Source organism: Pisolithus orientalis (assembly GCF_024613125.1).
Source record: "Pisolithus orientalis strain OTSU chromosome Unknown F5J12scaffold_13, whole genome shotgun sequence".
Classification (NCBI taxonomy): domain Eukaryota; kingdom Fungi; phylum Basidiomycota; class Agaricomycetes; order Boletales; family Pisolithaceae; genus Pisolithus; species Pisolithus orientalis.
The window spans coordinates 546,019-567,182 of record NW_026260794.1 but is presented as its reverse complement, the minus strand read 5'-3'; the positions used below and the strand labels follow the sequence as shown (position 1 = coordinate 567,182).

Sequence of the window (21,164 nt, the reverse complement as noted above, 5' to 3'; positions counted from 1 at the left end):
GCATCGGAAGGCAAGCGCTGCAGGGACACTACGGCAGGGCTCCAAGTAAGAGGTCGGAAAACCACACAAGAAAACCTCCACAACGATATAGGCAATATGGTTGTACAGCGTTACCGCAATGTAATGACTACATTTTGCACCTGCTGAGTAAATCGATGTGGCCATTGGTGGTTGTTAAACCTATTCGCATCAAGCTCCAAGTCTGTCATAATACAGTACATGAAACACATGCACACCAACGTCTAGAAATGGGAGTAAATGACATGTGTCGCAAAGCATGATACACTAGTGTGGTGGAAGTCCCGAGCTGAGTGCTCGGAAGAAGCTGAAAAGATAAACAAAGACAATCCCAACAAATTGCCACGTAAAAACCGCGACAATGAGCACAGTTGTTATAATGCCTGCCCAGTAGCACAGAGCTGAGACCTCCAGGGATATGAACGACGTCGTGAGCATGACTTGCATGGCGCTCATTACCACGCTCACGTAGGCGAAGACAACGAGCATGAACCCGAGTTCGTACGAAAACCACGATTGGTAGTCCCGATGGATCTTGTAGTACCATGGACGATACCGGAAAATGTTGTAAATTAGATTCACGCGGCTCAGCCGAAGCTCGCCGTATCGAAACCGTTTGTTGACGTCAGATAGAGGGATGCTGGATATATAGAAGGCAAATTCGCTCCACTGCATCCACGTCATGTCCTGCTGGCAGGATTCCGAGGTGATGTGCTATACGGAAGTCGCTCTCATGCCGGATAAGGAGAGTGTAGGAGCGGAGGAAGCCGCATGCAGCAGTATAGAGGGTATCGTTGGGACATATGTGGGTGACGAAGAAGTTGTAATCGAGGAGACAAACAGGGAGAGGCTTCACGAAGATAGTAGAGTCATACCAAAGGAGATGAAGTCCAGGGTCTTCTGCGACCACGATGTCTCTTTTTATCATTCGTTGCCGATGAAGAGCGCGAACTCCATCCATCCTCCCGGCCATCCACAGGTAAGAATGAATGGCATTCAGTCCAGAGACTGATAACTCCTGATGCAAATATTTGTGGACGTTGGCACCATTATCATCAATTGGCTATAGCAGTTCCAGGTATTCGAGTCAATGGGCGAGACTTTTCGGCCTCGTCCAAAATTAACGTGAGGGCATTCGAGAATGGTGGTCTGCGGCGGGAATCGTTGGTGACATGTGTCATGACGTTAACATTGGCAAGATGTATTGAGACAAGGAGCTAGGATACAGGAATTGGCTGCTAATCAGCAAAACCTATCAGAATCCTGTCAGACATACCGGTAGGTTCGCCATGGTCGCTGTCACTTACTGGCACAACTGAGAGTAAGTGGGTGATTCTGGCAGAAAGCAGGGGCCAGTAATTGTAATCACCAAGCGGCTTTTATGCGGACGCAAAGAACGCAACGATGGCGAAAGTAAAAAACTTATTCCTGTTATTACTATCGCGAAAAGAAAGTGGTTAGAAGCTGGGAACGGGCGTTGCGTCCCAGTGGCTGCGGAACCGAGTGAATAGAAGACGGGGGCGAGCTTCACGCACTGAGTGGTAACCTCATATAGGACATACGACGCAGTAGCACCGTTGGAGACGCCCGGAAGCAACAACGATGGTTGTGAGTTTCGCTGAGGACGGTCTGTGGGCGATTGTTATATAGTGGAAATGAAGGGGGATGCACCGAGGCCGACCAACTTGACCCTTAGGTGCAGGTTTTGTACTTGCTACCACCCCCTGACTTAGTGCTGTGGGCGAACACAATTTTCAATCATGAGCATTATGTAATTACCTCCGTGGAGATAGCGGCGCGACGAGCTTCGTGATAAAGAGGGGCCCGAGCTCCAAAGGGATGAAGCCTGGAACAGCGCCGTCCTGAGCTCACATTAGGTTGTGGGGAGATCACGCATCAGTCTTAGCTAGGACCTGATTTAGTCTGCAATAAATTTTTGACTTGCAAATCTTCTCATCGATCGCTCTAGGATCGCAGCGTTCGTCGGCCACTTCAGACTACATATATCATGTTCATTCCTTCAGAAAGATGGTACATATTCTTCGTTCCACGACGTCGAGATATAGGTACACCAGAGGAGACGCAAGTACACTGAAATCTACACATCGAGGACATCATACACGACACGAGCGCCGACCCACGCGTATGGATAGTTATGCTGATAGAAATTGCGCACGGTACGTCGTTCGGCGAGCCTGGGAATCGTAGCATAAGAAGCTCCTAACTGAGAGACAGGAAGCATCAACGATAAACTCATCCACGGTGAAACATCGTTACTCACAACGACGTGATGTTTCCCGTCGAAAAAGTCGGTGGAATAGCTGTGGATCAGTCAGTTACCTGTCTTCCCATCAGTCTGTGCTTCAAATGAAGAGGCTTACCCAGGGAAGTGGTTCGTTGGGAAAAGTCCCTCGTGGTTACTAAAGAGAGTTGATGTCCACTCCCAAATCCCACCGTTCGAACCGTGGCCGCCGAATTCTTCCCGACCAGTGGTGGCCCTGACATGATCTCGTAAGAAAGACCAGTTTCAAGCATCTTATCAGGATTACACACGGTACGGGATGCCAATTCCTAAAGCCAACATTCGCACCGCCCCAGTGTCCCACTCCATAAATGTCAAAGAACAACCGAAGTTCAGGCTCCGTTGGGAGTCGACCACCCTTGGATGTCGCATACGCCAAGAGTGCGTCATAGGAGGTGAGCACAGGCCAGTGCTGTGCGATAGCCATCGAAACGGGCCCATACACGGTTCGTACCTGACAAATAGAGGGACAGATAAGGAGACGTGCACGGGAAACACAATCGAATGTTGAACCTTGATTCCATCTTCGTCTTCTATCCAGTTAGCGGGAAGTCCGGCTTCCTTGCTATCCTTATAAAACGTGAAAAATTCCGCGTTCGTGACTGGTCTCCATTCCATTTTAACTTGCTTCACTTCTACGACGCGCGCCGGGCTTTCATTGTCCCATCCAAACGCGTGGCCGTCGATGATCTCAGCAACGTCGGAGGAGAAATCGTCGCCCTCGCAGTCGTCATGTCCCAGTGTGATTCTCGCAGGACCGATTGTGATAGTTGGTGTGTTGGGAGGAGCGATGGCGTCCCATTGTTCGGCGAGTGCCTCCCAGTGAGGAACTGCGAACCCCGGAGGAGGAAGAGTGCCGGTTCCAGCCCTCTGGATGAGCATATAGAGCAGTGTCTTACGGAACATGAGCGTCACCAATTAGTAGTACAGGAATGGTACCAACCTCGACATGCCAGCCCTCATGTTCGTGGGTCATAGCCAGCATACGTGCGATGTGGCGGTTGAGCTTACGACTGCCGTTCCGTAAATCACCGTAGAGCTTCAGAAGACGAGTCCGCACGCGATCGCGGAAGGCGAGGATTGAACCAAGCGATGGCCATTCCTCGTCTTTCTCGGGTACTTCTGAATGCCCCTGGAGCCGAGGATAAGGAGAGGCACTCTACGACTTTTGACAGATAAACGTACGTGACAATGCTCAGGATCATCGACATGAGGATCAATGCCTCGCTGGGAAAGTTATGGGTACGCATACAGACAGACGAAACCGGAAGGTAAGTAGTTACCTCGAAGATAAGGGTGAAGTTCTTCGGCTCTGTGTTGGGCTCTTTCAATGCCTTCGACATCAACATGTCCAAGAAACTAGAGCCGAAGTCAATGAACGATGCCACGGGGAAGTTCCAACATACGTAGGGATGTGACCAATGTAGAAAAGGCATTTATGCCTTAAGTCGATCGGTTTCTGATGCAGCATTTCTTGTGGGATCATACCGAGAGTGACTAGGTCCCAAGCAGCCCAGAGATCACGCCACTCGTCCACAGTAGGTACTCCAAACGGGGAGAACGAAGGCGAGGTCAGGGGAAGAGGAGGGAATGAAACCTGAGGGCACTCGAGGCAGTGAAGCGTAAGGGAACCGTCGGCAGAGGAAACAGAGTAAATGGAGCGGAGTCCGCTAGCAGAGAACATGTTCAATGCTTCGGAGAGCGTTACCTGTGAGGAAGGAAGGAGAGCTTTAGGCAGCTGAGGAGTGGACGGATCTGCGATTCTTACTGGGTTGGCTTTGCCATCGTGCAGCTGCACGAAGTCATCGATTGAAGCGCTAGTTTCACGCAATCCGCCTGACGACATATTAACGACTGCAGGCATTCCAATGTCGGGTCAAATTTACCTTGTCCGATTGTAACCAGCCGTGGCCCCACAGCTGTAGGAATCGCATGCCGAACCAATGTCAGCAAACCCTGCAAGAGTACTTCGACATCTGAAACGGATGTAGCGTGTTGGATAGAGACAAGAATCTTGTGGTTCGAGCCCTTTTCGAGTTTAGTGGCGAAAGTCCTTCAAAGAAGTGCCGTCGAGGATGGGCGGCAGGAGAAGATATGTAACAAGTGAAGATTCAGAGGTTGGGCTGCTGGGTGCAGTCGAAACGGAGCGCACAGAGATAGAACTGGAACTTGCTGTTGAATAGGTGTCCATCGCAGTATGAAAATCTCACAGCGGGCAACCGGAGTGATCGTGAAAGGTCCGTATCATTTATACGTTGAAGTGCGTACAAACAAAGAGTTGAGAAAACAAAGCCACTTCACCGATGTCTCGTAATCTCCGGATGATCTCGGGGTAGACCCCATAATGTACAGGGGAAAAAATGAAATGGTGATAGCGAGTGCTCACGTTTGCCCATTAACCGAGTCGCAGCGCAACGAAGTGCGTAATATCACCACCGCCAGTGATATTACCGTTCAACTGGAACGGTCGGAGTTCAAAGGGTGGCTGGATACCCGACGAGGTCTTAGAGTCAGCCACACAATTTGGACCACCTAGGAGTTCCACACGGCTGACAGGGCGAAGGTGGGACCGCCAGCAGCTGTGTTTGGCGGAAAAAGAGAGGCCGAGGACTGCGACTTATCGTCAGCGTAAGCGAACTACTTGGCCAAAAAAAAAAGGTGCTGGGGAATCCGAGTATGGCTTAAAGCTTGACGGACAAACTGACACCGGTGGATCCCCAAAGGATGAATACCGCGTTGGTCGTCATGTGCCCCAAGTGACCAAAATATGTCGAATATTGCGCTTTGGATTTGGCGCGGCCATGGCGGACACGAGACATGGCGGAACAACTTGGTCCGGCTTGTGGCTGACTTGCTTGTCTGTCCCGTGACTTCGAATCGGCTCGGCATAGACCCATCGACTGCTTACCCGCGCAGAATGATGCATACCACGGCAAACGCGATGGACGACGAGTCAGACCAAATGCAGCAGGAATCCATGCTAGCAAGTGCATTAGTACCAGTCACAGGTGGAAGAGCATAAGATTCTTGTCGATCGCTGTCATTTATCGTGCCCTTCTGCCTATGGCGTGCTCGATTCGCAGCACGTGACCTATATTGACGCGTCCAAAAGTGGTCCTTGTCCTTTCAATGTTCTTTGTGAAACACAAGCGGGCGGATTATAAATGGGGACCCATGATGCTTGTGGAATTGGAACCCGGATTTTGTTTCTCTTACACTAATCATGTGCGGTACAGACCCTGCAGCTATTGGCGGGTATCCACTCCCCTTGCTACCTACACTGTCATGCGATATCTATGCCATCGAGTACGTTCCACCTTCATAAACCTTGGTTCCGACGTTCACGGGATACGCAGCTCAAGGGAGGCACTTCCTTGCCTGATGTCCTCCATGAAGGTACGTCGAGCATGACCCTCAAGTCTGATTGTGTCTCAACTTGTGATGGATAGAACGCTTTCATAAGGGCACTTAACCATGTCTACGCGATTTCGATTCGGTTCCCATCCAGCGATCAAAGAATTTTATATTTTCTGCAGTACGTGAAATCCGTCGTTGACCTTTTGCAGGTCCATTTAGAAGGTGAATCATCATTGCTGTACTGCTGGCAGAGTAGCCCACTCATTTCTTTCAGGCGACCGTCTATTCTACACCACCTGTTCCGATGGACGGCCCCTCACAGAAGCTCTGCGCCCAGATTGCTATCCCAACTTCAGTGGAGCTACCGAGGCCCTCACAACCCTCGCTGGTGTTCTTGCTGAGTGGATCAAAGTGAAGAGGATCACGTTATCCACCACCGCCCCCTCTCAATCGAGCACATACAGGCTCCTGACACATACTCAGCAAGTGTTCTACAGGAGCATTTACAATTCGGCTTCTCCATGGTGTCTCGCATGCAAGCCCAGGTCGGTCCGTCTTACGTTGATCGTTACAACTTTAAGAGTGGCTGCAGGTGAAATATCTGACTTTCGAGTGTACATCTGTCACCATTTCGGACGATGATCTTCACCGAATGATACAAGGTGCATTTCTGAGCTACCTTACATTACAAACCATTCCAAATGCCCTTAGCTAACATCGAATGGTTCGCCTCGCACTCGGACATGACATTCCTCCTTCCGTGCGTTGACTTACATGTGCTTCTATTGTGGGTGAGATGTTCAAGAGCACCTAGATTCGTCATATCCCATCATGATCCTAACACGTCCTACTGGCCACCTGTCCAAGAGCAAGGGATGCAAGCGCTCCCAGTTCTTCTGAAAGCACACGAAGAGCGAGTTTCCGTCAGTATGGCTTTGTTCCCGTTTCATGCCCTTTCTTCCAGATGTTGGCAGTTCGCCCCTTTTGACCCGTTGACCAGGCTCCCGGTAGTTATTCACTGAAGTACGCAGCGTTTCTTGCATATACATCACAATGACTTTCTACATACTAATATTTCGCGTTTAGGATGAAGCTTTCTATCAAGTAACGATGTGCCCTCCACTATTCCATTTTATCTCCATTATGTATTGTCACATTTCTTATCCCGCTCAATTCTGCACCTCCTCCCGTACTGGATTGTCTTCCTTTATGTGTGGTTATCTCGGAAACCTTACAACTATTCCAACGAAACTTTGAAGCGCTTGGCAGATGTTGGCAAAACTGTTTGCAGACAGCATCAGTCATGGCAAGATATTTGCAGGGGGCCCGGAACTTGGTGACGTCTCGCCGTCTTTCAAACATACTTGGTCTGCTGGGCTGCATTTTTATCGACGTTATCCTGACAGTTAGAAAACCACCTGCGTCAGGAAATTCTGCGATGGTGAAGGGCGAATGATGGACCCAACAAGCTGCAGCGAATCTCAGATGCAGACACCGACACCGTAACACCAAAAAACAAAATCTATGGATACGCTGATCTCTAGGAACTAACGAGCCACTATGGTATCGTCAGCTACCATCCCGCATGCCTGACTGGACACAAGTTCCTCATGCTACCTCGGTATGACATCAAATTTCGATATAAAGAACTTCCTGATGACACCCTGAACATGCAATATAACCAATGAACATCTCTAACTTGGGAAGTGCCACAATAGGCAGATCTCTTTGTTTGCCAGTGATATTACAAGCTGCCACAGATGTAGAGAGCTTCAAACTAGTTGACCACTTTAATTACCTGACGAATGACTCCATTCTTCTGGCTATACGCAGGTTATTGCACAGTGCCTAACATCGGTTCCGCTTGCCACCAGGAGAGATCCAACGCCACTCTCTGCCATAAATCTGCTCATCGCTCGCAGATTCGGTACCCCCAATTAGTAGAGTATAACGTCATGGGCGGCAGGTTCACGTGAATTGTGGGCTTCTGTAGAAGCTGGGCGCATATCTAGGACCATGAAGCCTCATGAGCCCTTTCTGTGAGACGAATGATCTTCAAAGACGGCATGATAATGGAGAGATATTCAGCGACATCGCTATTTTCCGAAACACAGGACGTGTGGACTCCCATACGCTTCACCGAGGTGTTCCGTACGAGTTTTCCGTTGCTAAGTCGAGCGACGCGTTGAAATGGGGTCGCACGGAACATCAAGGTAAAATCCTTGAGCTTGAGGCAACGATGTAGCAGGGCGATAACTCCTCGAAACGTGAGCTGAACTGGAGGGTCCTCACTGTTATCAGGAAATAGGTGAAACACCTCCAAGTGTGGCCAAGCCTTGACCATGTCCTCCAAGTCATTGTCTGCAAGTGTCAAGCTGCTTGAAACCTGCAATGCAATAACCTTGAGGTGATGACAAGTTTGGTAGGGTTCCAACATACATCGCCACCAAGTAGATGTGACGTGGCGGGTGGAAGCATTCAGGGGAATCGAAATCCAGAGGAAATCTAGAGACTGGCACTGGGATGAAACCAGAGATGACACCTCAACTAGTGCTTGCAAAGGATCGCGGTATTTGTGGGATGCTAAACAGATAAACATCTCAGCGACTTGATTGAGGGGAATCCAGCGGAACAGATCTGTGCATTGTGCAATGGAGCTCGCCCAAATTTCCAGAGCGCGAAGTCGAGGGAAAACGTCGCCGCTGAGGTGCCCTGTCGCAGGGCCAAGGTGATAAGGAAAATTCACCGACAACCGTCGCAGTGCATTCGCCTGAGCGAGACTGCTCAGTATATGCCAGGAGGGTACACTAGACCTGACAATCTCTACACGGCTGAGCTCGGAAACTGCCCGGTACAACAAATGCATGGTTTTTTCAGACCTTTGGGAGTCGAACCCTCGTATGCTCAACATGCAGACGTTTGGGCAAAGCGCTGGTATGGAAGAGATGTCGAGATGGGCGTAGAATTCGTTAGGAATGTCAAACCGAAGGGCAGACAGGTGTGGTCCAATAAGAAGACGGAAGAAACGAAAGACGACCTTGTAAGCCTCTGCGTGCACATTCTTGGCTCTAATCGAAGAAAGTGAACAGGGCACTTCGATTGATAAAGCGCGAGGGTTTGGGAAAAGGAAGCTTGGATCTGGCGGAGAGGCGACGGAAACCAAACCAGTTGGGAACCCCGATATTCATTACGTCACGCCAGGAGCGCACTGAACCGGAAAATGTCGGTATCCATTTTGTCACGTGGTGGTGCATAGTAAGAACACAATCAATCTGCGAACACGGCTTGAGAGTCGCCGGATGATGTTCCAGTCATCGTCACTGAGTGGACGTGATAGTACCAGGTACTGCCGTCGGTCGCCCACTAACTATTGGTGGTGTTTATAACGAGACAATAAATGCTTACAGGTCGCACACTCCGTCTCAAACCTCGCAGAAGGGAGACGCTTGCAAGATAGGTTCCACAGCGGTCAAAGTCTCCCAAATCAAATCTACAGCTGGTTCCTTGAAGGTGCGGCATATCCTGGCTAATGCACACAACGTCGAGCGATCTTCGATGCATCGAAATACGAGTCGCAGAATGTCGTCCACGCAGAGGCACAGATGCATGGTATTCCTGGACGAAGTCACAATCCAGGTTTACATAGGAACATCTTGGTCATCGATGCTTTTAGCGGGTGGGTTCTGGGCACACCATAGAAAGGGCTATCACACCCCTGTAGAATGGCGGCGTAATCATCCGGTCCCGTTCCATTCCTGCTCTAATTGGCAGCATCGGCCCGCCAGCAAATGAAAACTATGAGATACACATACCTAGGTTATGATCAAGCAATGGTATACAAAGTCAGTTGTCCGTTTCTCTGTCACCACATAAGACTCCCTAACCTAGTCTGCGCTGGCGAACAAGAGCCTCATCCTAGCACCTCTAGTAGCCAAACACCACCACCGTACACATTCGAACATTCGGGTCAAAGTCCGATGAATGTGAATGGTATGAAATTCCTCCACTAAATAAAGGAAGACCAAGAGATCAAAGGCACCGAGTTAGGTTGCATTTGAACTGTGGCTATGTACTGGGATGTCACTCTAATACAGTGAGTACACCACATCAACTTTTGCCGTTCACCCTAGATCTTTTGCCACGACGCAGGTCAGGCCTCTTGGAGTACACTCGGATGGTGTCGGCAGCGGTGAGACCAATGACTGCGGCATCCACCGGGGTCGCGGGCGCCTTCGGAGATGGTGTGTAGGCTATTTCAATCCGGTGGTAGCCTGGCTTACCATTGTCAGGTATCCATCTCTACGACAACCACAACTTGAGGCTCGACGCGATTTGTCATGGACATCGAACAGTCAGTTGGAACCGGACTGACGATCCTTCACTAACAGACGCCCTCGGCAGATTTCGCCGCGCTGGTCACGAGGCCATCGACCGGATATGCGAATACTATTACACTCTTCAAGACAGGCCAGTAACGGCCAGGGTGGAACCAGGGTATCTCAGAAGGGCGCTCCCGTGTAAGGGTGCTTTGATTTAGGCGCGAGTTAAAGGACATTATGCCCGACCCTTGCACAGCCGAAGCACCTCAGTCCGGCGAGAACTTTGACTTGATTACGCAGGATTACGAGAAGTATATCATGCCAGGTACGGAGGAGCCGTCCTTCGCTCCACGTTTGTATCTCATACTCCAGGAGGTCTTACCCTCTGGCACCATCCGTCATTCTTTGCTTATTTCCCGACCGGAAGTACCTTTGAGGCGGTCCTTGGTGATCTATACTCAGGCAGCGTTCCTAATCCCGGTTTCAATGTGATGCTTTCATTTAAGTAAACACTTGTTTACAATGCCTAACCGTGTCCTTTAGTGGTCTGCTAGCCCGGCTTCCACAGAACTAGAGACAGTCGTCATGGACTGGGCAGCTAAAATGCTGGGTTTGGATTCAAGCTTCCACAATTGCAGCAAACGTTGGCGGAGGCGTTATCCAGGTAATTTGCTTCCCATCACGTACCGCCAAACAACCTTACGCAGAGTGCTGTGTCAGACGACTGCGTCAGAATCGGCCCTCGTTGCCGTGGTAGCAGCTAGATCTCGGTATACCAAACAACATCCAGATGTTTCTTCAGAAAAACTTTTGATATACATTACCACGCAGACACATTCGCTGGGGAAGAAAGCTGGCCTGGTCCTTGGCTTGAATGTTCGTGCACTAGAAGTGACGGTGGAAGATAATTTCGCCCTTCGCGGAGATACATTGCGTCGCGCACTCGAGGACGACTGTGCCTGCTGGGCTACACCCGTTCATTCTAAGTGCGTCAGGAAAGACCACATCGACATAGATATGCTCTGAACTACACATTTCAGTTGGGACTGTCGGGACGACCTCCTCAGGTGCTGTCGATTGTCTTGGTGAAATAGGGCTAGTTTGTGAGTTGGGATTTTGGCGATGAGGAGTTGTGCTCATTCATCCTTTGCTTGGAAGTGGAGGATTACCCCTTCATATGGCTACATGTTGACGCTGCGTGGGCAGGGACATAGCGATGGTGTGCCCTGAGTATCGAGATGTTTGCGCCCTTGGTGATATCAACAAATATGGGGATTCATTCTGCACCAATTTTCACAAGGTACGAGTTTATATACGTCTGTGGTCCTGCTCAACTGGGGAACTGTAGTGGGGACTCGTGAATGTTGATTGTTCCGGATTTTGGGTTCGGGCCAGGGCAAGCTTGATAGATGCACTGGACGTCACGCCCGAGTTTCTACGTACACGACACGGGGATGCCGGTGAGGCGCTTAATTTCTTCTGTAATTCTTTCCCTGACAATGTCTAAGGCACTGTGATTGATTATCGGAATTGGCATTTTGGACTCTGTCGAAAATTTAGATCATTGAAGCTGTGGTTTGTCTTGCGGTCTTTTGGTGTCGAAGGCTTTCAGCGGTACATTCGAGAGGTGGGATTAGTAACGTCGATGTCCAAGCACTCATCTTGGTTTGACCTTTCCAACAGACCGTAAAGCTCGGCAATATGTTCGCGTCCCTCATCCGGGAATCTGCTGAGTTTGCCTTGGTCACACCTCCATCTCTGGCACTGACTGTTTTCCGACTCGAACCTTACTTCCCATCATCTGTCCCCCCCGCAAAACTGAACGAATTAAATAGGGAATTCTATGCACGAGTATCAGCTCGGAGTGATATCGCGTTTACGCAGACGGATTTGAGTGGCACTTTTTGTGTTCGCATGGCTGTTGGAGCGATTCGGACATCGGAGGATCATATTAAACGTGCGTTTGAGATTTTATGTCTAGAGGGAAGGGCTGCGTTAGAGGAATGGCGATGCGCAACCGGAGGTATTGAGTAGTTCATCTCTCCATTTAACAATGTTTTCCTCCGTGTCTGTAGCATTTTCCACGAGTCAACGTACAGACTTGGCTGTGCCAAGTTCCCTGTCAGTAGGTGCTTGCACAAGGTTTGCAGTTTACTGATGGAGCTGTAATGTCCTACATAACGTGGCGAACAGACTGATAACATTATGGATATCATAACGCCATGAGTATCTAGACACTATTCGATATGCTAACTCCGCCTTGCAAGTGTCTGCGAGCTGAGGAGCAATGGGAGGATCCTTCTGTACTCCAACTGTAAGGCCTGCAGTTCAGTCAGAAAAGAGCGTTAAGTGGCCTCCCCAGTGTAAGGAAGCGGCGGCTCTTCACTCGCCGGTCACGGCGTCTAACTTGGCAGAATGGCCCGAATTCAAGTACCAAGGACAAACTAGCTGCAGAGCACCTTGCGACATTGTCGCATTTTCTAGCTTGTCTGGCTGGCTCTTTTGGATCCTAATCACTTACCCCCCACGTTGCTACCAGAGACCCAGTACCAAACACCTCACTGCGTTGTTCTGCACCAGTGCTCTACTTACTACGTCCAGTGACACATTCAGGAACTCTGGTTGCATCGAACAGCGGGGTAAAACCTTGGGTTTTGCACTATGATATAGAAGGGCAGTAGCTCCTCATAGGGTGAGATGAACTGGAGGGTCCACTCTGCCATCAGGAAATACGTCGAAAACCTCTAAGTGGGGCAAAACCTTGACCATGTCCCAAGTCATTGTTTGCAAGTGTCAGGCTACAAGACACCTGCAACGCAATGACCTTGAGGTGAGGGCAAGCTTGGTAGGATTTCAAGATGGGCAGCCACCAGGTAGACGGGTGTGTGACGTGGCCAATAATTTCGGAGGCAATCTAGACGTTTTCATTGCAAGTTCTTACAGATTTTCTCGTCAAAAACCTTGCAGAATATCGGAAGTGATGGGAGCAAAACCTGGTTCAACGGTTTCTTGAAGAGGTGTGGCATGTCCTAGCCAATGCACACGATGTCAAGTGATTTTTCAATGCATCGGAATACGAGTCGCGGAATCTACTCCGCGTAGAGGCACGAACTCGGATGCATGATCTAGTGGCGGTAAGAACTTAGAGAGATGCTTGGTCGTATTCTTATCCAGCATACTTCGCTTATGCAGTGGCTGTGAGCACAGTCACCTGTTCATTCACGCTTCCGTGCCTTGCTTTTGCGAGCGATATTTCGATATGATATAGCGTTGAACGGTCGTTCAGTATATTATGTACGTTGACCACGACTTGCGCAATTTCGAACGATGATGATGGCGGTGATTCGATTCCCTGGTCCGTGGGGCACGCTCGGATGCTATCGGAGGTGGGACCAAGCTGGGACCAAAGCCTGCGGCGACCGGGTCGCGGCCGCCTTTGGAGTTGGTGTGTATACAGTGCCTGTTTCAGCCAATTGATGGGAAATGTGATGTGAATGTATGAAAGTGCGCATCGCTGGGTAGCTTAGCTTATCACTGCTAGGTATTCAACTCTACGACGATTTCAACCTTAGGCTCAACGTGATTTATCATGGATATCGAACAGTCAGTTAGAGATCGGCTGACGTCTGTTTACTAACAGATGCCCCTGGCAGATTTCGCCGTGCTGGTTACCAGGCTATCGACCGGATATGCGAATACTATTACACTCTTCAAGACAGGCCAGTAACTGCAAGAGTAGAACCAGGGTACCTGAGAAGGACGCTCCCATGTAATGGTGCTTTAATTTAGACACGAGCTCGTGCTAACGGACACTATGCCCGACCCTTGTACAGCCGAAGCACCTCAGACCAGCGAGAACTTTGACTTGATTGCGCAGGATTATGAGACTTATATCATGCCAGGTACGGGGGAAGCCGTTCCTCACTCCATCCTTGTACATATCTCATGCTCCGTGAGGTCTTACCCACTGGCACCACCCGTCCTTCTTTGCGTATTTCCCTATCGGCAGTACCTTCGAGGCGGTCCTTGGTGATTTGTATGCAAGCAGTGTCCCCAATCCCGGTTTCAACGTGATGCTTTTTGTGTTGAAAGCTCGTTTTGAGTGCCTAATCGACTCCTTTAGTGGTCTGCTAGTCCGGCTTGCACAGAGCTAGAGACAGTTGTCATGGACTGGGCCGCTAAAATGCTGGGTTTGGACCCAACCTTTCACAATAGCGCAAACGTTGGCGGAGGCGTCATCCAGGTAACTTGCTTCCTGCCATGTGCTGTTAAGCGTTCTTACACAGAGTGTTGCCGTGTCAGACCACTGCATCAGACTCAGCACTTGTTGCCGTTGTAGCAGCTAGGTCTCGGTATACCAAACAACACCGAGGTGTTCCTTCCGAAACACTACGGATATACACTACCACACAGACGCATTCACTAGGGAAGAAAGCTGGTCTTGTGCTTGGCTTGGATATTCGTGCACTAGAAGTTGCGGCTCAAGATAATTTCGCCCTTCGTGGAGATACATTGCGCCGTGCACTCGAGGAAGACCGTGCTGCCGGGCTACACCCATTTATAATGAGTACGTTAGGAGAGACCACTCGGCATAGATATGCTCTGAATTACTACAAACTTCACAGTTGGGACCGTCGGAACGACCTCCTCAGGTGCTGTCGATTGCCTTGGTGAAGTAGGACTAGTTTGTGAGTCGGGATTTTGGCGATGTGGAGCTCTGCTCATTCATCCTTTGCTTGGAAGTGGAGGACTACCCCTTCATATGGCTACATGTTGACGCTGCATGGGCAGGGATAGCGATGGTGTGCCCTGAGTATCGGGATGTCTGCGCCCTTGGTGATATTAACAAATATGGGGATTCATTCTGCACGAATTTCCACAAGGTATGCGAATTATTTACATCTGTGGTCCCACTCAACCTGTGGAACTGTAGTGGGGACTCGTAAATTTTGATTGTTCCGGATTTTGGGTTCGGGACAGGGCGAGCTTGATAGATGCACTGGACGTCACACCCGAGTTTTTGCGTACAAAACACGGGGATGCGGGTGGGGTACTCTATTTCCTCTGTACTTCTTTCTCTCACAACACACAAGGCACCGTGATTGATTATCGAAATTGGCATTTTGGGCTCGGGCGAAAATTTAGATCACTGAAGCTGTGGTTCGTCCTGCGGTCTTTCGGTGTCGAAGGCTTTCAGCGGTACATTCGAGAGGTGGGATTAGTGACGTCGATGTCCAAGCACTCATCTTGGTTTGACCATTCCGACAGACCGTAAAGCTCGGCAATATGTTCGCGTCCCTCATCCGGGAATCTACTGAGTTCGCCTTGGTCACACCGCCATCTTTGGCATTGACTGTTTTCCGACTCGAACCTCGGGCCTCACCGCCAGTCTCCCTCGCAAAACTGAACGAATTAAATAGGGTGTTCTATGCACGAGTATCAGCTCGGAGTGATATTGCGTTTACGCAAACGGATTTGAGTGGCACTTTTTGTGTTCGCGTGGCCGTTGGAGCGACCCGGACATCGGAGGATCATATTAAACATGCGTACGAGATTCTATGTCTAGAGGGAAAGGCTGCATTAGAGGAATGGCAATGCGCAACCGGAGAAGTTCAGTAGAACATTCACCATCTAAGTAACATTAATTATTCCTCCCCGTGGCTGACTGGCTGTAGCATTTTCCACGAGTCAATATACTGTCCTCCGGGTGCTAGGATTACCTGTACCTATTGGTAGTGGTTTGGATTGACGGAACAACTGTGGCACTCCGTCATAGTGGTAAGGGTTCCACAAAAATTATATGCCTGGTCGATACGTATCATTCCCAATGCGGCGGCCATCTAGGAACGTCGACTGCGAGTTCGATGAAGCGCTCGGTTCAGATGCCGAAGGTTTCGAACCCCCAACCAACACCAGTCCTCTGAATTCACACCGTGAACACAGAATACGCCTACGGCAAACCGATACTTTGAGCTGTCATCAAAGAGGGGCTTAGACGCTGACAGACGGAGCAGAGGTAGGGCGTATGACTTCGAACGAGACTTTGATTACGTTCGACCACCTCCTGGGTCTCCCCTACTCATCAAGTCCAGCCTTATACATGGATATAGCTTTACATAGCTTTACAACGTTTATATAAAGCAGTGACAAAGGTGAACCAAAGCAAGGCCAATGGAATATCAAGGAATATCAAGGAATGAGGCCAGTAATGATGCTGTTGTCGCCGGTTGCTGCAGTTCCCTATGTGCATGCTGCTTGCCCACACCGTACATATACTTTCGCTATATCAGCACTCAGCTACTTTTTCTTTTCTTTCTCACTTCAGCCTGCTTATGTAGTAACCCTATTGTTAGAGAAGAGCCTTTCAGCACCAAACTCCACATGAGTTCTAAGAAATCTGAGCTACCACTACTACGCACTGAATGCAGAGTTTCTTTTTGTGATACACAACAGGGAGCTGAAATGGTTTCCTTAGCGGTGTCAGGCTGGCGGGTGGAAAAATATTTGTGTGGACCGCGCGGTCACGTGCCCCGTGTCGGACGCGTAGATCATCCATTTACTTCGATATTTCCCCAGAAGGCCCGCCCACCGCCATTAGTCTGTTGGCGATGTCGGCGACCACTGGTAGTGAACCTGTTCAAAAACTTTCCTGTGAGTACTCAGTGACTGGGATTGACATGAGAGGTGCTTGCTCACCCTGGCCTCTTCTCAGTACGTGTCCTCTACACTGTTAACAGCTCTCCACAGTATATCCTTGCAAAGATACATGAGCCGGTCCCGGTAATCCGATGCGCTTATGCACAACAGCTACCAGAAGGGCACGATGTAACACAACCCCAGTACGCGCAGGCGCCTCTCAAAGCTTGTCTCACAGCCATATGCAACTCCAGGTATGTTACCTTGAAGTATGGAAGCGTACCAATCATCTCACCCTAGGCTGGCGCTTCTAATCTCTCAGCCCAGAACTTCTACAGGACTCTTCACGAGATTTTTCACTCTACGTCCTTGATCCGCTTGAGGCCCAACCCGCACCCCCAAATGCATGTGCAAGTGGGTCTTCGCCGCGTGGTGTAGCAGTCGCCTTGGGCCTCATGTCCTGTGCCCTTGAATCGGAGGAGTCTGGATGTATCCATGTCACGGGGACCATCCTTCCGGGGTCCGCAGCACTTGAAGTGGTGTTTCGCTTTACGAGAGGTGAGTTGTAAATACGTACTAATCACTACGACTGGCAATTGCAGGTCCGCTGATGTGCTTTCCATCGACAGACAAAGCGCGTACGGAAATCCATGCTAAGTGACTCGAAGTCATGGGGTCAAGTCTCTGTGTCTTCCTTTATGAGCTATACCCCTAGCTCGTTGTCCTTTCAACCTGCACCTGTCCCTCAGCCAGAGCATGCAGAACCTCAAACATTCAGCAAATCTGCCGATTTTCCAGAGGTGTACATAGGTCCGCCTCGACGTGGCCCCGGGCGTCCTGAAGGCTCAATGTCTTCCAAATCCAGGTCGAAGCCAAAACGGGAGACTAGTGTACCATCTATTGGAATAGCCAACCATCAGATGACAGAAAATGTCCGAGAGAAAACAGAACCACTGGTCTCTTCCTCTCTCGGTTCGAACCCCAACAAGAAAACGAAGACGAGAGGTCCGCGATCACAACCTCTGCCAACAAGACCTCCGTTCATTTGTGCACCATTAGTGCGCAACCCACCCACACCATACAGCTACGCCAATTTATCTCCCACTGTCCCCCAACACACACCTCAAACTCAACATGCACCCCAATCACAGCAACCTCCGCGACAGGATAATGGACAAAGCGCCCTCTTGGCTTTGTTTTCCGCTCTATCGTCTACCGCTCCCACGCCGGACTCGACAACCGCAAACCCGCCAGCACAGAATGCTACTTTACTAATGGCACTCGCGCAATTCATTTCCACTAATCCCCAGGTCCTAAATTCTGTTCCCACTGCAAGCGCAGCCGTTCCCCGAAGCTCCTCTGAGAAGAAAGAGGATATTAATGAGGCGGACGACGGGGACTCTGACATCATCATACTCGACTCATCTGTCGTAGACCCCACGGCGTTCCGCAAACGAGCTAGTGATTCGGCCTCTGAAATGGTGGAATCCTATCCGAACACACAATATCTACTTGCGTCGGACACCCTCAGGTTCGCAAGATGCGACCCCATCCCCCATGCCTGCTAGTACACCCCCGTCTACGCAGGAAACAACTCCGGCTTCCTCGATTCGTACCCCTGAAAGCGATTCCAGTCGTTCTTATGGTCATGAACCTGAGACCCCAACTTCCAGGTGTGCTCCTTTGAAGTGGAACGAAGAGAAAACTCCGCCATGTTCCCCGACGCATGTTCCAGTAACCCCCACCTCGACACGAATTGGGAAGCGCTCGCGGCTTGATCAAAGTAATGATCGTCTTCCCTCTGCAATGGCGCACCTCCGCACTTCTCCCTACGCTGGCCGCAGGATCTCCGGTTCCGGGCGAGATATTGGTCCCGGGAATATCAAACTCGCAGACTCTTCCCCACCAGAGCGACTCCCTTCGATGCTAAGCACCATACGCAAACCATCCTCTTCTCGTCGAACTTCGACTTTATCCAACTGCCGATCCCCACTGTCCGTAAGCGACATGATCTCTCAGCAGTATTCTCCCTCCACTTCTGCAACCTCACCGCCGTCTTCTCAGACTGCAAGCTCACGAATATCGACTTCTGTAAGCAAGCCTGGTCCGCAGACGATTAAGTCAACGGTCTTGCGTAAGCGTACCCTTGGAGAGTTCATGGCTGAACAGGAGGCTCGTCGCCAAGACAAATCAAAGAAACGGGAGAGCACCAGGAGAGTGTCAGGTAGGCATCTCTGGACCATTCTTAACAACCCCATGTATGCGATTGCTGCCTACCAACATATAGCATTCCTCAGCTTCGCCAGTTGACTAGTTACTGACATTTGTTCATTTGGGCTTTAGCTGCGCGCCAAGGTTCCGACATTACGCAGGCCACGCAATCGGAGACCTCTCCCTGTCGCTACATATCACTTGGGAAAGTACAGTTGTCTCGCGCAGGTTACAAACCACGCTCTTCGTCTTCGCAGTACTCGGCGTCCACGCATGCAGGCCCGTCAGCTACGGCTCCACCACTTCACATTTTAGACAGTTCGGAGCCATCGACACAGAAACCCACTGCCATTGCCGAAAATCCTCTGAAAAAATTTATTCTTCCAGCTTGGGCTCGTACTAATACTGCCACCCTTCCACGTTTATCCGAGGAGGCACTGGCACGACGAAAGGCTGCTGAAGAAAAGAAAGAAAAAGAAGCTGAACAACGCAGACGAGAAGCAAAGGAAAGGAGGCGTAAAGGGGGGTTGCACACTGTCTACCCAACTAGGAGGCGAAAAGTAGTGGTACCATCCAAAGAATCGTCGGATGGTAGTGATGACGAAGATGCTAGTAAGGGCCCATGTCGCTCCCCAGCGCAAGGACATGTTCATCTTGCTCGCCCTATGTCGAGTATGCCAAAACAAGAGAACCTACCATCCCTCCCAGTATTTGCTTCCGATGTGATTCCCATCTCCTCATCATCTCCCAAAGCATGTCCCGTGCTTCTTCCTAGTACCCCTTCACGACGGAAGCTCACGAATGCCCACTATGGCTCCGGGAAGGTGGACTCCGACAAGACGGGTCAAGCCTCTTCCCCACCTAGTGGGTCGGGCCCACTGCGGACACCGTCGGCAGCAGAAGCCGTGTCCACCCCTGGAACTGGGGCAGGTTCTCTGTTTTCCCCTTCTGGGTCGCTGTTTACTCCAAGCACTCCTACATCCACGGCCCGATACACGTTTACCCCTAAATCACCGTCTGCCCACCGCCGTTCAGCTCTGTACACACCGTGTAGGGATGCCACACAGATGATCTCACGCACTCCGATCCATCGGTCGCCTCACCACACTCCGGGAAAGCGCTTGTGCAAGTATCTTGGAGGCTCTACCTCTCATAAGCCAACGATACAAACAAGCTCTGGCTCACCCACCTCCCACGCTCAAACAGCAAATATTCAGGTCACTGCGAGGACATTTATTGGACCACCTCTGGTTCTGAAGACGCCCACCCGGAAAAATACAAGGACAACCACGTCATCTTCTACTCTATCAGGTGCACCGCAGAACTCGCCATTGTGTGCGACTCCATTCAACAGCTTGTCTTCTGGTGCCTGGAAAACCAATGATCCAAGCTGGGCACGACAACCAGTAAATGTTTCCCAGAAAGAGATGTTGAACAAGGAACCGCAGGAGGGGTCGCTTGGACTGCACGCGATTTCGCAACCTTCGCGTGAGGCTAACGGTCATAACAGTGAACTTCCTGATGGGAATCAACACTGAGCAGCATCTTGAGGGTGAGGGGAATCCCGAGCATCAAAGCATCCCTTCGGTCGACGGAAGTGATGAGTGCGATGACGATGGTGGACAGAGCGAGGACTCGCGCATGCCATCAAGCCCCCTACCTCCTTCCTCCCCACTTCCGCCTACGAGTCCGCTTTCAAGCCCTGTGAAACGACTTCACGTTGGACACGATAGCCTGCTATCCGACTCGGACACCCTACCTTTTACCACATCGGGGGAGCTTAGGACCGCACCGAGGTCCGACAACGAATACTGGAGAAGCTCCTGGTCAGTCTGACCCGGATAGCGCGCTGCTTACGGAAACGGAGGGTGGTGCTGCCTGGTTCACAGATAGCGAAGACACAAGCGTGGTTCACGGACTCCGATGCAGCATGGCTTACGGATTCTGATGCGGACGTGGTTTACGGACTCCGATGCGATTTTTGGTGATATATCCTCGTCTTTACCGCCGTCTGCCCCAGACGCCGACTCGGAAATGCTTGGAGCTCTCGGTGACGAAAACAATGCTCAATTCTGCCGCACTTGGTAAGGCTCTGCTAAACACCAGTGACAGTTCCACCGATACACTCACTTTTCATCGCAGGGAGTAACCTCCCAGGTGCTGATCTGTCCGAGTTCTGGGAGTCTCTAGGATCCCTCCTATGTGCTGCCGGGGAGCTTCTCAACCCCCAAGAAACTACTGATCAAGAACAGCTCGTACAAGAAACGGTGACCATGTTCGATAACAGCAAATGAATCGTAGAGCTGGATTGCTCATTAGGC

The 21,164-nt window shown here is 50.4% G+C and overlaps 9 protein-coding genes across 9 annotated transcripts; 5 read left to right on the top strand and 4 right to left on the bottom strand.

The window, feature by feature from the left end:
* Positions 1-98: 98 nt before the first annotated feature.
* Positions 99-1,455, bottom strand: F5J12DRAFT_829741 (uncharacterized protein). Its single transcript, XM_051745679.1, has 4 exons — positions 1,295-1,455; positions 1,191-1,235; positions 698-1,081; positions 99-615 (listed from the first exon to the last, which is right to left on the bottom strand). Exons 1-4 carry the CDS (start codon positions 1,307-1,309, stop codon positions 286-288), a joined length of 774 nt encoding a protein of 257 aa, XP_051600256.1. The 5' UTR covers positions 1,310-1,455; the 3' UTR covers positions 99-285.
* Positions 1,456-2,116: 661 nt separating this feature from the next.
* On the bottom strand, positions 2,117-4,004 carry F5J12DRAFT_720409 (C-type lectin protein; the record flags this gene model as incomplete). The annotated part of the gene is made up of 9 exons (XM_051741238.1): positions 2,117-2,242; positions 2,300-2,339; positions 2,400-2,516; positions 2,572-2,774; positions 2,834-3,214; positions 3,264-3,452; positions 3,506-3,547; positions 3,604-3,679; positions 3,727-4,004. The coding sequence occupies 9 exons, from the start codon at positions 4,002-4,004 to the stop codon at positions 2,117-2,119; spliced, it is 1,452 nt and encodes a 483-aa protein (XP_051600255.1).
* Positions 4,005-5,463: 1,459 nt separating this feature from the next.
* Positions 5,464-6,701, top strand: F5J12DRAFT_829723 (uncharacterized protein). Its single transcript, XM_051745678.1, has 8 exons — positions 5,464-5,626; positions 5,677-5,716; positions 5,770-5,899; positions 5,952-6,088; positions 6,142-6,339; positions 6,389-6,437; positions 6,492-6,600; positions 6,652-6,701. The coding sequence occupies exons 1-5, from the start codon at positions 5,544-5,546 to the stop codon at positions 6,271-6,273; spliced, it is 522 nt and encodes a 173-aa protein (XP_051600254.1). The 5' UTR covers positions 5,464-5,543; the 3' UTR covers positions 6,274-6,339; positions 6,389-6,437; positions 6,492-6,600; positions 6,652-6,701.
* Positions 6,142-6,936, top strand: F5J12DRAFT_829720 (uncharacterized protein). The gene is made up of 3 exons (XM_051745677.1): positions 6,142-6,437; positions 6,492-6,700; positions 6,764-6,936. Exons 1-2 carry the CDS (start codon positions 6,379-6,381, stop codon positions 6,697-6,699), a joined length of 267 nt encoding a protein of 88 aa, XP_051600253.1. The 5' UTR covers positions 6,142-6,378; the 3' UTR covers position 6,700; positions 6,764-6,936.
* A 749-nt stretch (positions 6,937-7,685) lies between these two features.
* Positions 7,686-8,856, bottom strand: F5J12DRAFT_829716 (uncharacterized protein; the record flags this gene model as incomplete). The annotated part of the gene is made up of 1 exon (XM_051745676.1): positions 7,686-8,856. The coding sequence occupies exon 1, from the start codon at positions 8,586-8,588 to the stop codon at positions 7,686-7,688; it is 903 nt and encodes a 300-aa protein (XP_051600252.1). The 5' UTR covers positions 8,589-8,856.
* A 69-nt stretch (positions 8,857-8,925) lies between these two features.
* Positions 8,926-9,669, bottom strand: F5J12DRAFT_829713 (uncharacterized protein). Its single transcript, XM_051745675.1, has 3 exons — positions 9,490-9,669; positions 9,106-9,437; positions 8,926-9,040 (listed from the first exon to the last, which is right to left on the bottom strand). Exons 2-3 carry the CDS (start codon positions 9,283-9,285, stop codon positions 8,945-8,947), a joined length of 276 nt encoding a protein of 91 aa, XP_051600251.1. The 5' UTR covers positions 9,286-9,437; positions 9,490-9,669; the 3' UTR covers positions 8,926-8,944.
* Positions 9,670-10,014: 345 nt separating this feature from the next.
* F5J12DRAFT_829705 (pyridoxal phosphate-dependent transferase) lies at positions 10,015-12,030 on the top strand (the record flags this gene model as incomplete). Its single annotated transcript, XM_051745674.1, has 12 exons — positions 10,015-10,028; positions 10,079-10,194; positions 10,253-10,321; positions 10,372-10,484; positions 10,540-10,639; positions 10,706-10,971; positions 11,012-11,099; positions 11,155-11,183; positions 11,228-11,296; positions 11,345-11,456; positions 11,505-11,623; positions 11,680-12,030. 12 exons carry the CDS (start codon positions 10,015-10,017, stop codon positions 12,028-12,030), a joined length of 1,446 nt encoding a protein of 481 aa, XP_051600250.1.
* A 1,486-nt stretch (positions 12,031-13,516) lies between these two features.
* Positions 13,517-15,772, top strand: F5J12DRAFT_829681 (pyridoxal-dependent decarboxylase conserved domain-containing protein). The gene is made up of 11 exons (XM_051745673.1): positions 13,517-13,599; positions 13,650-13,765; positions 13,830-13,898; positions 13,954-14,066; positions 14,120-14,239; positions 14,299-14,563; positions 14,622-14,684; positions 14,740-14,879; positions 14,930-15,041; positions 15,090-15,208; positions 15,265-15,772. The coding sequence occupies exons 1-11, from the start codon at positions 13,586-13,588 to the stop codon at positions 15,613-15,615; spliced, it is 1,482 nt and encodes a 493-aa protein (XP_051600249.1). The 5' UTR covers positions 13,517-13,585; the 3' UTR covers positions 15,616-15,772.
* Positions 15,773-16,604: 832 nt separating this feature from the next.
* On the top strand, positions 16,605-20,853 carry F5J12DRAFT_938454 (uncharacterized protein; the record flags this gene model as incomplete). Its single annotated transcript, XM_051749652.1, has 9 exons — positions 16,605-16,647; positions 16,709-16,886; positions 16,955-17,190; positions 17,262-17,289; positions 17,348-17,637; positions 17,692-18,163; positions 18,220-18,305; positions 18,368-18,856; positions 18,976-20,853. 9 exons carry the CDS (start codon positions 16,605-16,607, stop codon positions 20,379-20,381), a joined length of 3,228 nt encoding a protein of 1,075 aa, XP_051600248.1. The 3' UTR covers positions 20,382-20,853.
* Between the last annotated feature and the right edge of the window lie 311 nt (positions 20,854-21,164).